At 42.7% G+C, this 14,101-nt stretch overlaps 1 protein-coding gene across 1 annotated transcript in view; it reads right to left on the bottom strand.

The window, feature by feature from the left end:
- The window catches only part of LOC134225299 (microtubule-associated protein futsch), a 334,589-nt gene extending 321,048 nt beyond the window's left edge, over positions 1-13,541 (bottom strand). Inside the window, exon 1 of the mRNA XM_062705255.1 lies at positions 12,024-13,541. Within this exon, the coding sequence (XP_062561239.1) occupies positions 12,024-12,363 (340 nt within the window). The 5' untranslated portion in view covers positions 12,364-13,541. The remainder of the gene's footprint in view (positions 1-12,023) is intronic.
- Between the last annotated feature and the right edge of the window lie 560 nt (positions 13,542-14,101).

Here is a 14,101-nt window from a genome sequence, read left to right as displayed (position 1 = left end):
ATAAGAATTATATCGGTAATAATTAATTTTCATTTTTAGAATGTCCGATGATATGATCATCACAAAAAAAACGATTTTTAATTATAATAATAGTTAAAATAATATGGAAAGTGTCCTGTTAATAAACTGAAGAGTCCTTAATGTAGAAAATTTAAACAATTATCGTGCGTAATAAGAAATCTGGGCATTCTGAAGTATCAACAAAAGTTGAGTTGAGTTGTCAGACTCTGGATAACGCAGAAATATTAGGAATCTGAAGCATTTGAATGACCTAGAGTGTCTTGAAATTAGGCAATATTAAGGATTTGTGAGATCTACGGAATCAAAAATATTTAAAGATATTTTGAAAAGATTATCTCATGACAATGGTCTGAACCGGATGAATCTGGATATCAGAAAATGTGTAAAAGCTGGAGCATCCTGAAAAACCTAAAATCGAAGAAAGAAGATGACATTGTCACCTTCTTCAACTAATTGGTTGCCCCGACTGAACGCTTCATGAGACATCGAACGACGAAAATATCCAGAAGGGGAAGAAACCCCTAAAGCAGAACGCTTAAGATCTGTTCATAACTTACGTAATGCTTTTGGAGAGACGACTTGCGTTATACTTTGTTACACCAAAAGATTCCGTCGATCTGAGCCTACCAAATAAACGAGCTAAGAAGAAAACAACTTTTGATAAGATGCTAAGATTTCGACAACTTGACGTATAAACAAAAGTTTATTCAAATTTTCTTATATGTAGGCAGTTTAAGATGAATCCAAAAATGGCAGCCACAAAAGAGTCCAAGAGTCTACGGTCAAGAAATCATTGAACATGGATATAAAGGATCGTACAGATCAGCGGTTCTCAACCTGGGGTACATGTACCCCTGACTGGCCCAAAGGGGTACCTCGGACAAAAATGCGTAATGGCGGACGTATTACAATTCCAATCGAAATTTATTGATAAAGTTTTGATAATTGTGTATTGAAAGCATGTCTTGTACATAATATGCATGGCGATCAGTAAATCAAAGCCAATTGAATGCTGCCCTCCAGAACCAGCACAGTGTATGGAGAGCTGCGGAACAAAAGATCAAACGGACAAAACGTTGAACGAGCACATTTAAGAAGTCTTTAATGCAAAATATGCTTTTGATCTGAAATCTAGAATGTGAAGGTTCGTAAGCTTCTGTTTCAGAGGCATAAAGGCTTGTTTTTAGAAAAAAAAAACTAGGTAACTTCGTTACAAGAGGACTAGAAGCATCTTTCTGCGCTTCTCGAAACCCTTCTCCCAAGCAACTCGGGGAGTCACTCCCAAGTCACTTTTCGTGATGCTCGTAAGCCTCCTTTCAAGAGGCTCGGGAGCCTCTTTTCAAGAGGCTCGGAAGCCTCCTTTCAAGAGGCTCGGAAGCCTCCTTTCAAGAGGCTCGGAAGCCTCCTTTCAAGAGGCTCGGAAGCCTCCTTTGATGGGGCTCAGAAGCCTTCTTTCAAGAGGCTCAGGAAGCCTCCTTTCAAGAGGCTCAGAAGCCTCCTTTCAAGAGGCTCAGAGCTTCCTTTCAAGAGGCTCAGAAGCCTCCTTTCAAGAGGCTCAGGAAGCCTCCTTTCAAGAGGCTCGGAAGCCTCCTTTCAAGAGGCTCAGAAGCCTCCTTTCAAGAGGCTCAGAAGCCTCCTTTCAAGAGGCTCAGAAGCCTCCTTTCAAGAGGCTCAGAAGCCTCCTTTCAAGAGGCTCAGAAGCCTCCTTTCAAGAGGCTCAGAAGCCTCCTTTCAAGAGGCTCAGAAGCCTCCTTTCAAGAGGCTCAGAAGCCTCCTTCCAAGAGGCTCAGCCTCCTTTCAAGAGGCTCAGAGCCTCCTTTCAAGAGGCTCAGAAGCCTCCTTTCAAGAGGCTCAGAAGCCTCCTTTCAAGAGGCTCAGAAGCCTCCTTTCAAGAGGCTCGGAAGCCTCCTTTCAAGAGGCCTCAGGAGCCTCCTTTCAAGAGGCTCAGGGCCTCCTTTCAAGAGGCTCAGGAGCCTCCTTTCAAGAGGCTCAGGCCTCCTTTCAAGAGCTCAGGAGCCTCCTTTCAAGAGGCTCAGGAGCCTCCTTTCAAGAGGCTCAGGAGCCTCCTTTCAAGAGGCTCAGGAGCCTCCTTTCAAGAGCTCAGGAGCCTCCTTTCAAGAGGCTCAGGAGCCTCCTTTCAAGAGGCTCAGGAGCCTCCTTTCAAGAGGCCTCAGGAGCCTCCTTTCAAGAGCTCAGGAGCCTCCTTTCAAGAGGCTCAGGAGCCTCCTTTCAAGAGGCTCAGGAGCCTCCTTTCAAGAGGCTCAGGGCCTCCTTTCAAGAGGCTCAGGAAGCCTCCTTTCAAGAGGCCCAGGCCTCCTTTCAAGAGGCCCAGGCCTCCTTTCAAGAGGCCCGGAAGCCTCCTTTCAAGAGGCCAGGAAGCCTCCTTTCAAGAGGCCCAGAGCCTCCTTTCAAGAGGCCCAGAAGCCTCCTTTCAAGAGGCCAGGAAGCCTCCTTTCAAGAGGCCAGAGCCTCCTTTCAAGAGGCCAGGAAGCCTCCTTTCAAGAGGCCAGAAGCCTCCTTTCAAGAGGCCAGGAAGCCTCCTTTCAAGAGGCCAGGAAGCCTCCTTTCAAGAGGCCCGGAAGCCTCCTTTCAAGAGGCCCGGAAGCCTCCTTTCAAGAGGCCCAGAGCCTCCTTTCAAGAGGCCCGGAAGCCTCCTTTCAAGAGGCCAGAAGCCTCCTTTCAAGAGGCTCAGAAGCCTCCTTTCAAGAGGCTCAGAGCCTCCTTTCAAGAGGCTCAGAGCCTCCTTTCAAGAGGCTCAGAAGCCTCCTTTCAAGAGCTCAGAAGCCTCCTTTCAAGAGGCTCAGGCCTCCTTTCAAGAGGCTCGGAAGCCTCCTTTCAAGAGGCTCAGGCCTCCTTTCAGGAGGCTCAGAAGCCTCCTTTCAGAGGCTCAGGAAGCCTCCTTTCAAGAGGCTCAGAAGCCTCCTTTCAAGAGGCTCAGAGCCTCCTTTCAAGAGGCTCAGAAGCCTCCTTTCAAGAGGCTCAGAAGCCTCCTTTCAAGAGGCTCAGAAGCCTCCTTTCAAGAGGCTCAGAGCCTCCTTTCAAGAGGCCTCAGAAGCCTCCTTTCAAGAGGCTCAGGCCTCCTTTCAAGAGGCTCAGAAGCCTCCTTTCAAGAGGCTCAGAAGCCTCCTTTCAAGAGGCTCAGAAGCCTCCTTTCAAGAGGCTCAGAAGCCTCCTTTCAAGAGGCTCAGAAGCCTCCTTTCAAGAGGCTCAGAAGCCTCCTTTCAAGAGGCTCAGAAGCCTCCTTTCAAGAGGCTCAAGCCTCCTTTCAAGAGGCCTCAGGAAGCCTCCTTTCAAGAGCTCAGAAGCCTCCTTTCAAGAGGCTCAGAAGCCTCCTTTCAAGAGGCCTGGAAGCCTCCTTTCAAGAGGCTCCAAGCCTCCTTTCAAGAGGCTCAGAAGCCTCCTTTCAAGAGGCTCAGAAGCCTCCTTTCAAGAGGCTCAGAAGCCTCCTTTCAAGAGGCTCAGAAGCCTCCTTTCAAGAGGCTCAGAGCCTCCTTTCAAGATGCTCAAGCCTCCTTTCAAGAGGCTCAGGCCTCCTTTCAAGAGGCTCAGGAAGCCTCCTTTCAAGAGGCTCAGAGCCTCCTTTCAAGAGGCTCAGAAGCCTCCTTTAAGAGGCTCAGAAGCCTCCTTTCAAGAGGCTCAGAAGCCTCTTTCAAGAGGCTCAGAAGCCTCCTTTCAAGAGCTCAAGCCTCCTTTCAAGAGCTCAGAAGCCTCCTTTCAAGAGGCTCAGAAGCCTCCTTTCAAGAGAGCTCAGAAGCCTCCTTTTCAAGAGGCTCGAAGCCTCCTTTCAAGAGGCTCGGAAGCCTCCTTTCAAGAGGCTCGGAAGCCTCCTTCTAAGAGGCTCGGAAGCCTCCTTTCAAGAGGCTCGGAAGCCTCCTTTCAAGAGGCTCGGAAGCCTCCTTTCAAGAGGCTCGGAAGCCTCCTTTCAAGAGGCTCGGAAGCCTCCTTTCAAGAAGCTCGGAAGCCTCCTTTCAAGAGGCTCGGAAGCCTCCTTTCAAGAGGCTCGGAAGCCTCCTTTCAAGAGGCTCTGAAGCCTCCTTTCCTGAGCCCCGGAAGCCTTTTTTTAAGAGGGTAGAAAGCCTTCGTTCAACAAGCTCGGAAGACCACTTTCAAGAGACTCGGAAGGCTCTTTTCTAAAAGCTAGGAAATCTCCTTTCAAGAGTCTCAGAAGGAACTGTTCAAGAGGCCCATGAGCCTACTTTTAAGAGGCTCAGAAGCTTCGTTTTATAAGACCCAGAGACCTACAGACCTACTAATTAAATTGAGACAAAGACCTACAAATCAAGTTGGACTGTATCGGTTCTGCGAAGCCTGTCGACTGAATTACGATCAAGCAGTTTACGACCGAGAAAAAACGATTATAAAAGCACTACGGGAGCTGTTAATAAAAACAGACTCCATGGACACACGCCTTGGTCATTACGGGGAGAATCTACGCACAATCAACAAAACACTCTACGACAAACACCAGCAACAGAAGCAAGTGGATGTGAATCCGTCCTTAGACCAAACATCTTTCCAACGTAATTTGGATTTGTTGGATTTCGACGACACAAACGATCCTATCCAACGCTCCAGGTCTTGTGGGGACACATCTTTTTTTTAAGTACTGGATGAAATAAACTCAACAGTTGCCCAGAATTCAGAAAGTTTATAATGGGGTCGAATAAACGAGTGAAGATTCTCACCAAGAAACCATCTTCATATTCAAGCGGCCAAGTTCATGCCAAAGCTTCAACTCCCGCTACATCATCACGTCATCCGAAAACATCAACCACCGCGCACTGAAATCGCTTTCCAAGGAAACAATACGCAGTCGGCAAACAGTAATGTTCAACAACTTAGCAGCGTGGGACCGCGTTCCGGACCGTTAAGTGTTGCGAAACTCCTTTTAAGTGGCCGCAATTTAAGACATTCAGAAGCGCCTTTCAAGAGGCTCGGAAGCCTCCATTCAAAGGGCTCGGAATTATTTTTTCGAGAGGCTTGGAAGCAGTACTGATAGTTTTCGTGACCGTCATGTGGAAGCATAAACATAGGCATTTTCATTTCCAATAGACCAAATAAAAATATAGCAAATGGAATGTTGGTTGGTTTGGAGAAAATCCTTTCTTTGTTTATGTTTTCTTCGAGAGCGGGGAAGCAATGGAAATGGGAGTACTGCTTTGAAGCCTACTTTCAAGAGGGGGTACCTTAACCTTCTGTCTGTGCTCCAAAAAACTTACGTTGTCTGTGCTCTGGGGTCATATTGACCCCAAATTGAAATTGTCATAAATTTTTTATTGTTTGGCAAATTTTGTCAGTTTCCAAAGATAATTTTATCATCTTTCAGGACGTTACCTAAGATTGACCAAAGGTGGGCAGTAGGGTAGCTCAAATTAGTATGGGAAAAACTTTGTTCAATTTTTTTTGATGGGCCGCCGTCTTATTCGGTTCTATTTGATGCCCTGATGCTCTGGACAAAATTTCAGCCAAATCGGTCAACGTTTGGGTAGTGCTAAACTCGTTGGAAGTTTATATACAAAAATGTATGCAGAAACATCCAAAAACAGTAAATTGCAGCTGGACTACACAACTTACGATGAAGAACTATGATACTCATTCAGATCTTGGAGAATTTAATACAGAATTTTATGCAGAAAACCGCGAGAAGATTCGAGTTTGCCCGGCTTAGTTATTAGCATTTCTCTGCAGTGGGGTTTGAGCAAATTTCGTTTCTTTTACCTTTTGAAAAGAAATAAATTCACCCCTACAACACTCCAGTAAAATGCTAATATCTTTGCGTAATAAACTCTAATCTTCTCGCGGTTTCCTGTATAACATTCTGTATTAAATTCTCCAAGATCTGAATGAGTATCATGGTTCTTGATCGTAAATTGTGCCTTCCAACTGCAAATCACTGTTTTTGGATGTATCTGCATACATTTTCCATATAAACTTCCAACGAGTTTAGCACCGCCCAAACGTTGACTGATTTGGCTGAAATTTTGTCCAGAGCATCAGGGCATCAAATAGAATCGAATAAGAGGGCGGCCGATCAAAAATTTGAAAAAGTGTTTTTTGAGCCACCCTAGTGGGCAGGTACCTCACGGGGAGAGGTCTTTGTCATCCTAGAAATCCTAATGCCTTTGAATCTACACGTGTAACCAGAAACAAGACAGAAAGATAAAAAAAAAACTTGTGTCTACTACCACAACATTCATGTTCGTCAAAAATACTATTGAAGCGTAGTTCAACAAATTTCACAAGAAACAATCGACTCAAATATAACTACTCACTAGCGCCATCTCTTGGAAGAAGTGCCTACTCTAGAGCACTATTTCACACATGCAAGAATATTGCAAACACACTAGCGCCGCCTAATTGTAAAATTCCTAAATATTTTTTCCATCACAAGACAGTCCACTCTCACCAGATAAACTTTGCTAAAAACATTATTTTTACAAATTTCAAATTTGTGCCGGACACATAAGGCAATAAACGAATAACTCTCTAATTATCCGGGTTATGTTTACTTGGACACCATATACACAAAATATGACCATTAATGATTCATAAAAACTATATTCGATCAATTGAGCACGTTTTTGGACGATGTATTTCGATTATGATTTTTAGTGCAAATTTTCACGGTTCAGAAAAGTGTCCCAGAGTACCAGACACTATTGCATCATGTTCAAACATGTTCTAGTTTGTATTACACGAGTAAAGACATCACTTGGAATGGTAATATTTTTCACTTGCTTCAAGTTGTACACCAAAAAACAAATCCGACAATTATTGTATAAAATCTGGGCATATACAATTCTGTAAGCTTTTTAAACAAATATTGTATTAAATTAATACAAATCTGTATTATTTCAATACAATAATTGTATTGAAATAATACAGATTTTGTATATGCCCAATTATTATACAGTTTCTGCAAGGTTCTTATGCAGAACTGTATTAAAATCTGCCATTCGCTGGTTGGGTGATAGATATTAACACGTGTTAGTAGATCTTATTTGACTCTCCAGCTGAATTTCTTACATCCTACTCAAAATTCCTTCCAATTCAATGACATCTTCAATTTTTGTTTCTGCTTATTTCTGTGGCTTTCTGATACATCAGCACGAAAAAAAACAATTGAATTGAAGTAAGTTTAGCAAAACAGGCGTAAAGAATGGGTATTTTATCACATGAAAAAACTCACTGTCCACACCCGGGGGACAGCTACCAGATACAGGAATTGGTTTTGCACCATAGATACATTATACATCTAACAAATCATGATCGCTATTTGAAATATGACTAATATAGACCATCTTGACATAATCAGAATGCATTCCATTGATTATAATATTGTTGATTCAATCCTTCTAAAATAAGGCGGAACATGAAATTTTTTAACATTTTTGCTCAATTTCAAATTTTGTATAAAGTTTACAACATGAGGATCTGATATTCCATGCAGCTAAAAGACTTTTCAATAGCTTTCTTTTGTATTACTTAATGTGATAGAGAGATCCCTGCAAGTGCCGTTCTAGAAGTGTCCGGTATTGGGAGGTATCCGGCGCTAGGGGATCTCCTCCTACAAAGTAGGAAATTCCATACATAGGAATATCTTGAGTTAATCTAAATTCATGATTTCATATATACCACCACCTAGCGGCCAAGTTCTAAACTAATCAATGATTCATGTCAAAGCACACACCTTTTTGAAAAGCTGCAGTTCAAAATGGGTAGGATTTTCAGATAAAATAAAATAAACATAAAAAATCACTGTCACACAAAAACCCCTCCCCGCGAGGTACCCGCTACCCTATAATCAATATTAGGTAACGTCCTGAAATATGATAAAATTATCTTTGGAAACTGTCCAAAAAATCCAATACGGCCAAACAATAAAAAAGTTATGACGATTTCAATTTGGGGTCAATATGACCCCAGAGCAAGATTTTCCAAGCGGACTCAGATCTCGGAGAATTTTACCAAACTACCAAAAATTAGGAGAATCAGTAGAAAACTGAAAAAAAATGGCAGCCTTTCAAAGTGTCCTGAGGTCATATTGACCCCAGAGCACAGACAAAAGGTTAATTAATGCGAAAATTCGAAGGGGTGTCTCTCAAGAAAAAGGTTGAGAACCGTTGGTGAAGATCGTCAACATAAATAGAATTGATATTTTGTACATGTAGGTCAGTAGGGACTATGTGCAAAGGCTTGACGACCCCTCCCCATGGCCACTGCGAGTTAGGAAGCCTGCATAGGATGTGCTTAACCCCTACAAAAAGCTGCATGTGTTCGCAAGCAGAACCTATCAATGCGACCATGTGCCGCTTAAAGCGCACAAGCCCATCAGGAGTGCCAACCGACACATCAGGATTAATTCCAGTGAGTTACTGTTTACGACATACTGGCTGCAGGTTTTTTAACCCGGTTGCGGGTATTGTAATAGTATAAAAGCGAGACCCCTAGCAGGAAACATGTCCCACAAAGATTGCTGCAACTTTTTTATGACCAGCTTCGGTCATATTCTATGTTTCACATAGAAAACTGCAACTCACATGTAACCAGATTTAGTCCCAAACAAGTTGCTGCAACCATATTGTCTAACTGGTGCTGCTAGGGACTTTCGTTAGATCGGTGCTGCTTGAGTCAATCTACTTTCTTAGTAATGCCGGGTGACATCGACAGGAAACAGCGAGTGTGCTAATGGCCAGACTATCTTCCGTCCCATAAAACCGTGGCGGGCCTAGTAGTACGCTGCCGTAAGGGATGGATAGATCACCATGACGACTTCTCCAGCAGAATTCGACAGCAGCCGCAAGGGGGGCGGCCTACTAGCAATGCGTTCTTCAAATTCTTAGACGCTTTTGCCAGATGAAGTGGTTTTAATCAGTCACCCAAAAGGTCGCCGGTGGAAGGTGAATGAGAAGCCCGTGGTGGGTTGGAGAAGGTGCCGGACAGAAGTGTAGTGAAGACGATAAAAGCTACGCCGATGTCTTGAAGGCCATGGTAAGCAACGAGAGGCTTTCTGGTATAGAAGGGGTGTCAACTGCATCCGTCGACCGTGGAAACGTGAGATGATCCTCGTCTTGAAGTGGGAAGCTGCTCAGAAAAGTTCCGAGTATAAAAAGTTGAGTGAGGAAGTACTGGGAGATGGGGTTCAAGTAGGATAAGATAACCGAAGCCGAAGATCTAGTACACGCGCTGAGAGATCAGCGTAATATCGAGATCCAGGACTCCACGATTCGGTTGCGGAAACCCTTTACGGGCATGCAAGTGGCCTCATGCCAAGTACCTCTGGCTGAAGCCAAGAATATGCTGGATGAGGCTAAACTGAAAGTTGGCTGGTACAAATTCTACGACGCAATTAAAGATCTTTTAACGAAGATCATTGTCACGGGGATGCCGAATACAGTTAGCAAGCTTCCGTTTATTTTATTTATTAAATTTTATTTCAATTTATTTCCTCCGAGGAAAGCCAGAAGCAAAACTGCGTTTAAAAGAATCTGTGAAAGAGTTTTGGTCAACATTTACCCATACCACATATCTCTCAACAGAATCGCATTGGACGGTGAACTAGTGTTATCCATGCGGTGGAAGCCGTAAGAACTATGAACTATTTTCAAAATAGAGATAAGTGTAGAAGTCCAGCCCACAATAGCCGCAAATTCACAAATTTGAAGTTTATGTATGGATATCGACAGCGAATCGATCAAAAATACAATGAGATGTGATTTTTTATTACAAATTTTCCCAAATAAATGAGGATAGGAATTTTGTGAAGTATCCACTGAGTGCGAAAAACTTCTATCCAAGAATGTTAACGATCATTCAGTAATTTGCGTTCGATCATTTAGTAGTTTGACAATAACTCATTCCAGAAGCTGAATTTCAAAATATCTTGTATGGTAGACTTCTAGTGCAAAAGTTTTCTACAACTTTGCCTAATGGTTCGTTGTTAGAATTCAACTAATTACGGATTTATAGCGCTAGTTGCCGTAACTTAAACTAAATGATTGGAATTTTGTTATCATTTAGTCTAAGTCACTGAAACTATAGCTTTAACTCCGTTACTAGTGGAATTCAAACAACGAACCATTAGGCAGAGTTGTAGAAAAACCTTCGCACTAGAAGTCCACCATAGAACACATTTTGAAATTCAGCTTCTGGAATGTGTTATTGACAAACTACTAAATGATCGAAAGCAAATTACTGAATGATCGTTAACATCCTTGCTTCTATCGGTTCGAAAATTAAAAGGTTGTTAATAATTGAGATGATCTACTTGGACACGGACTTATGAGATCTTATCTATTTTTAGGTACCTACATATTTTCAATCGATTTACTCGCAACAACTTGCATTCGGTGCAGAGTCCTGTCCCATTATTTCCTATTTAAAATTGGGCAGATCCGACTACAGGCACAAAGCATATAGTAAAAATCGCTATTATGGCCCTTGTACTTATCCGATTTGTATCGACGCTGTAGCCAACCAGGTAGGTACTTATCCGATTTGCTCTCAATAAGTTGGGTTCAACGGGGAATTTTACAACAATACAATTTTACAATATTTCCAAAACAAATCCGGGGCAAAATTTGAATGGAGACTTCGATACATTTTCAGTCAAGAATGTTTCGAAAGCCATCATGTTATGTATGATATTTTTAAATACGTACGTGTAGCATAGAGCCGGCCTTATTCGGTTTTTAAGGACAATCTTTCCGGATTCAAGAGCACACCACACAATATGTAAGCCACGCATAACTTTCATCTTTTTTCACAACGTCACAGCATGCGTGAAACAATAAAAATGACAGTTTTGCGTTCCTTACATATTGAGTAGTGTGCCCTTGAAAACACAAGTGAATTTAGTTTTGGATTCCGGGAGCCTTGTGCTTGAAAAGGTTTTGCCAAATGTCAAATGCTTAAAACTGATCTGCACTCACAAAAGGTCATTAGATAGATGGAGAGATAGAATAAAAGATTTATATCTCGATGAGGTCTCTACTCTATCTACAATCTAAAACAAAAAAACAATTTTTTTTCCAGAATGATATTTGCTTCGAAGTGTTTTTTTTTTTTTGCATGTTGATTATAGTCGAAGTAAATGGAATAGTGAAGTGTTTTAACTCTTTTTTATATATTTATTGAGATTTTCAAAAAAATTAAATTGAGTGTTGGGTAAATTAGGCATTTGGCCGCTTATAACACCGTTGCGCTTACCATATTAATATTGAAGCCTCGATCAGAGTCATTCTTATGACCGGTGACCCTGAGGAAGACACAATTCCCGCGTCGAAACGTCGGAAAAATGACATACTCGTTTTACCTCAATAAAGTGTGAGTAGCCGTTTATTATGTATTAAAATTAAAAAAAAATTATTCCTTAAACTCTATACCATCTCTTACTCTCCATCTTTAATAATTTTTGTTTTTCATAACGATTCAAGATCTGGATTTCGTCAGAATCTTTTTCATTATTTCTATTGATTCCCTTATAGTGGAAATCCTCACTTGTCATAGGACAAGTTAGTTTTTACAATCCTATTGAATTTCACAACATGATAAATATTTTTTTCAATAAATCGATGGGGGCCGTGTGTTTCAGTCAGGAGACTTCTACTAAAATTTTCAAATGACTCTTGTTTGGGTATTTCGGGAAATAGGATTAAAAACAGATTATTTTTCCAAAACGTGGGGAAGTATTTCTTGCTCTCATACTAAATTCGTACTATGTATAAGAATTTGACAATTATAGGCATAAAAAGCCTTCAAGGTAGGCGTATAACGTATTATAAATCAGTAATCTAAAAATACTATCACATGTGTATTCATATATGTATGCATACGGTGGTGGGCTCAAAAGCTATTCGCTGGAGGCGAAACTAGAGCCACACCATAATAGGACATCGAATCAATCGATGGCAATTTCGTCATTTGTGACGCAATGCACGTACGTTCTAACTCCGTCACAAGAAAAAATCATTCCCCTCCAACTTGGCTACCTAACGACTTACCTTTAACCAGCCGCTGTAGGATAATATCCTTGTGGTCCTGCGAGTGTGGCTCTCCGATGATGATCAGCAAGTAACACCCGGTTAGTGGACTCGGTGGCCCAACGCCGATGATGCTGGACGGTCCCTCGGAACAGCCAGCGTCTACGGTGCTCAGACCACCGAGGCCTCCAGCTTCGCTGCCACCACCACCTCCCGGGGTGATGGCATCTCCACCGCCACCGTTCATGGTGACTTCCCCTCCCGGGGTGCCCCCATTGGTGACGATTCCATCGACACCTGATCCGTCACCGGCAGTACCGGTGCCGTTCAACTCAACGGGACCACTTTGATCCCCCGACATTTCACTAGCCGATAGATTTGACAGTTTGCCTTCACAAGAGCTTCCGACACTGACGAGATGACACTCGGTCCCAGATATAATAGACTAATGATTTGACCAAAAGGACAATTTTCTGCAGCCGGAGCTAACCGATTGGAATCTTCACACAGAAATGCCGTCCGTTGTCGTCTTTGGACTATGGGGCCAACTCTTAGTGTGAACAATGTCTGTGTGTGCGTATGTGCTCACTGTGTAAGTGTAATTGAATATGGCCGCACCCGTGCAATGAGGAGTGTTTTCAGGATCTGTCAAAATCAACCAGAGTTCACTAACACACTAGCCTTGTGCCTTCGATTTGAATTTTGAAAAACCCCACTCACTACGCTCTCTGGATTTTCTTTTGCTCTTGCCACCCAAATGCTCTTTTCTCGCACAATTTTCACGCCACCACCACGACAGGGCTCGGAAAAGGGAGTTCAGCAGCCAGCCTTTTCCGTAGTGTTCCTTTTTGTCCTTTTGCTGCTCCTTTGCTTCTCTTCCGCTGCTGTTAGAACGCTCTCACTTGGATACAGTCGGGCCACACACAAATAGCTCTTCCTCTCTCTTTCTCCTTGCGCACTTCTCCACAACAGAGTTTTCCACCGTACTAATGCGGCCACGAAGGAAACTTTTCCACGGCTGCTACTTCTTCTTCCTTCCCAATGGGGAGTCTTGGCCGATTTCCTTCGACGAACAGACAGATCAATGAAATTTTAAATTTTCCTTGAACAAAGTTTTGACTTTTCTTGGACTTTCCGTTCGTATAACTTCAATCACCAATTCAAACTTGTAACTTTCTTTTGCTAACAAATCGTTGAAGGAAACTTTTTTTTTGAAAAACTTGAAATGGAACTGGAGAACTAAAACTTCACTTTGTGTCAGAGGGTAAAACGAAGCCGTAAAATATGTTTTTCTCTTTTATGATGGTACTAAACTTGAACAAGAAAATTTAAATTTTGAATAACTATCTTATAATTTGTAAAACTGGAATCTGCTGGAATTGGTTTTCAACTTTCCTTCCTAATTGCTCTTATGCTGCTGGAGCGATCCTTGCGTTCGTGCTCACGTTTGCCCTGATGCCTGCGATTTGGATTATCAGTTAGCTTTATTCAATTTTCTTGGATAGCTTTCTGATGTTCAGTACTGGAGAAGACACTGCGACCGGCGTTTACAGAGTCTAGGAGCCAAGTCACCACTTTCTGCGAAAACGATTTCGGTATGACACCGGAGCATCGAACAGCGATTCCTTTTCGGCAGAGTCAGACACATCAGGCAATCTTTCTCCATGACTCACCAACTCTCTTTTGCGCTCTCGACGTCGTCGTCGTCGTCATCATCGTGATGAAAAAGGGGATCCCTCGAGCGCGCATGCCCCTTGCAGGCCGATTCACTGCGGGAGCACGTGTTGGTTGGGTTCTGTCTCGGTTGGCAGCGGCCGGCGGCGAGGGGCACACTACCAGCTCTCAGCAACCCAATCATCAAGCCATCGATCACAAAACACCACTCCGTGCTCACATCAACGATGAAAGTGCCTCTCCCGTCTAAGTGTTTTCAGTTGGAGTTGGTCGTGTGCCGAGTCTTCCGAGGGATTTAAATCCAGTTTCTAACCTCAAAAACGGTAAAATTCGCAAACATGCAATCCGCATTTTCTGCTCGTTTTTCGGTTGTCTCTTCTGCCTTTTCCCAAGCAGCAAGGCAGAAATATAAATGGATCTTGCAA

Source organism: Armigeres subalbatus, chromosome 3, assembly GCF_024139115.2.
Source record: "Armigeres subalbatus isolate Guangzhou_Male chromosome 3, GZ_Asu_2, whole genome shotgun sequence".
In the NCBI taxonomy this organism is placed as follows: domain Eukaryota; kingdom Metazoa; phylum Arthropoda; class Insecta; order Diptera; family Culicidae; genus Armigeres; species Armigeres subalbatus.
This window is presented reverse-complemented; position numbering and strand designations above follow the sequence as displayed.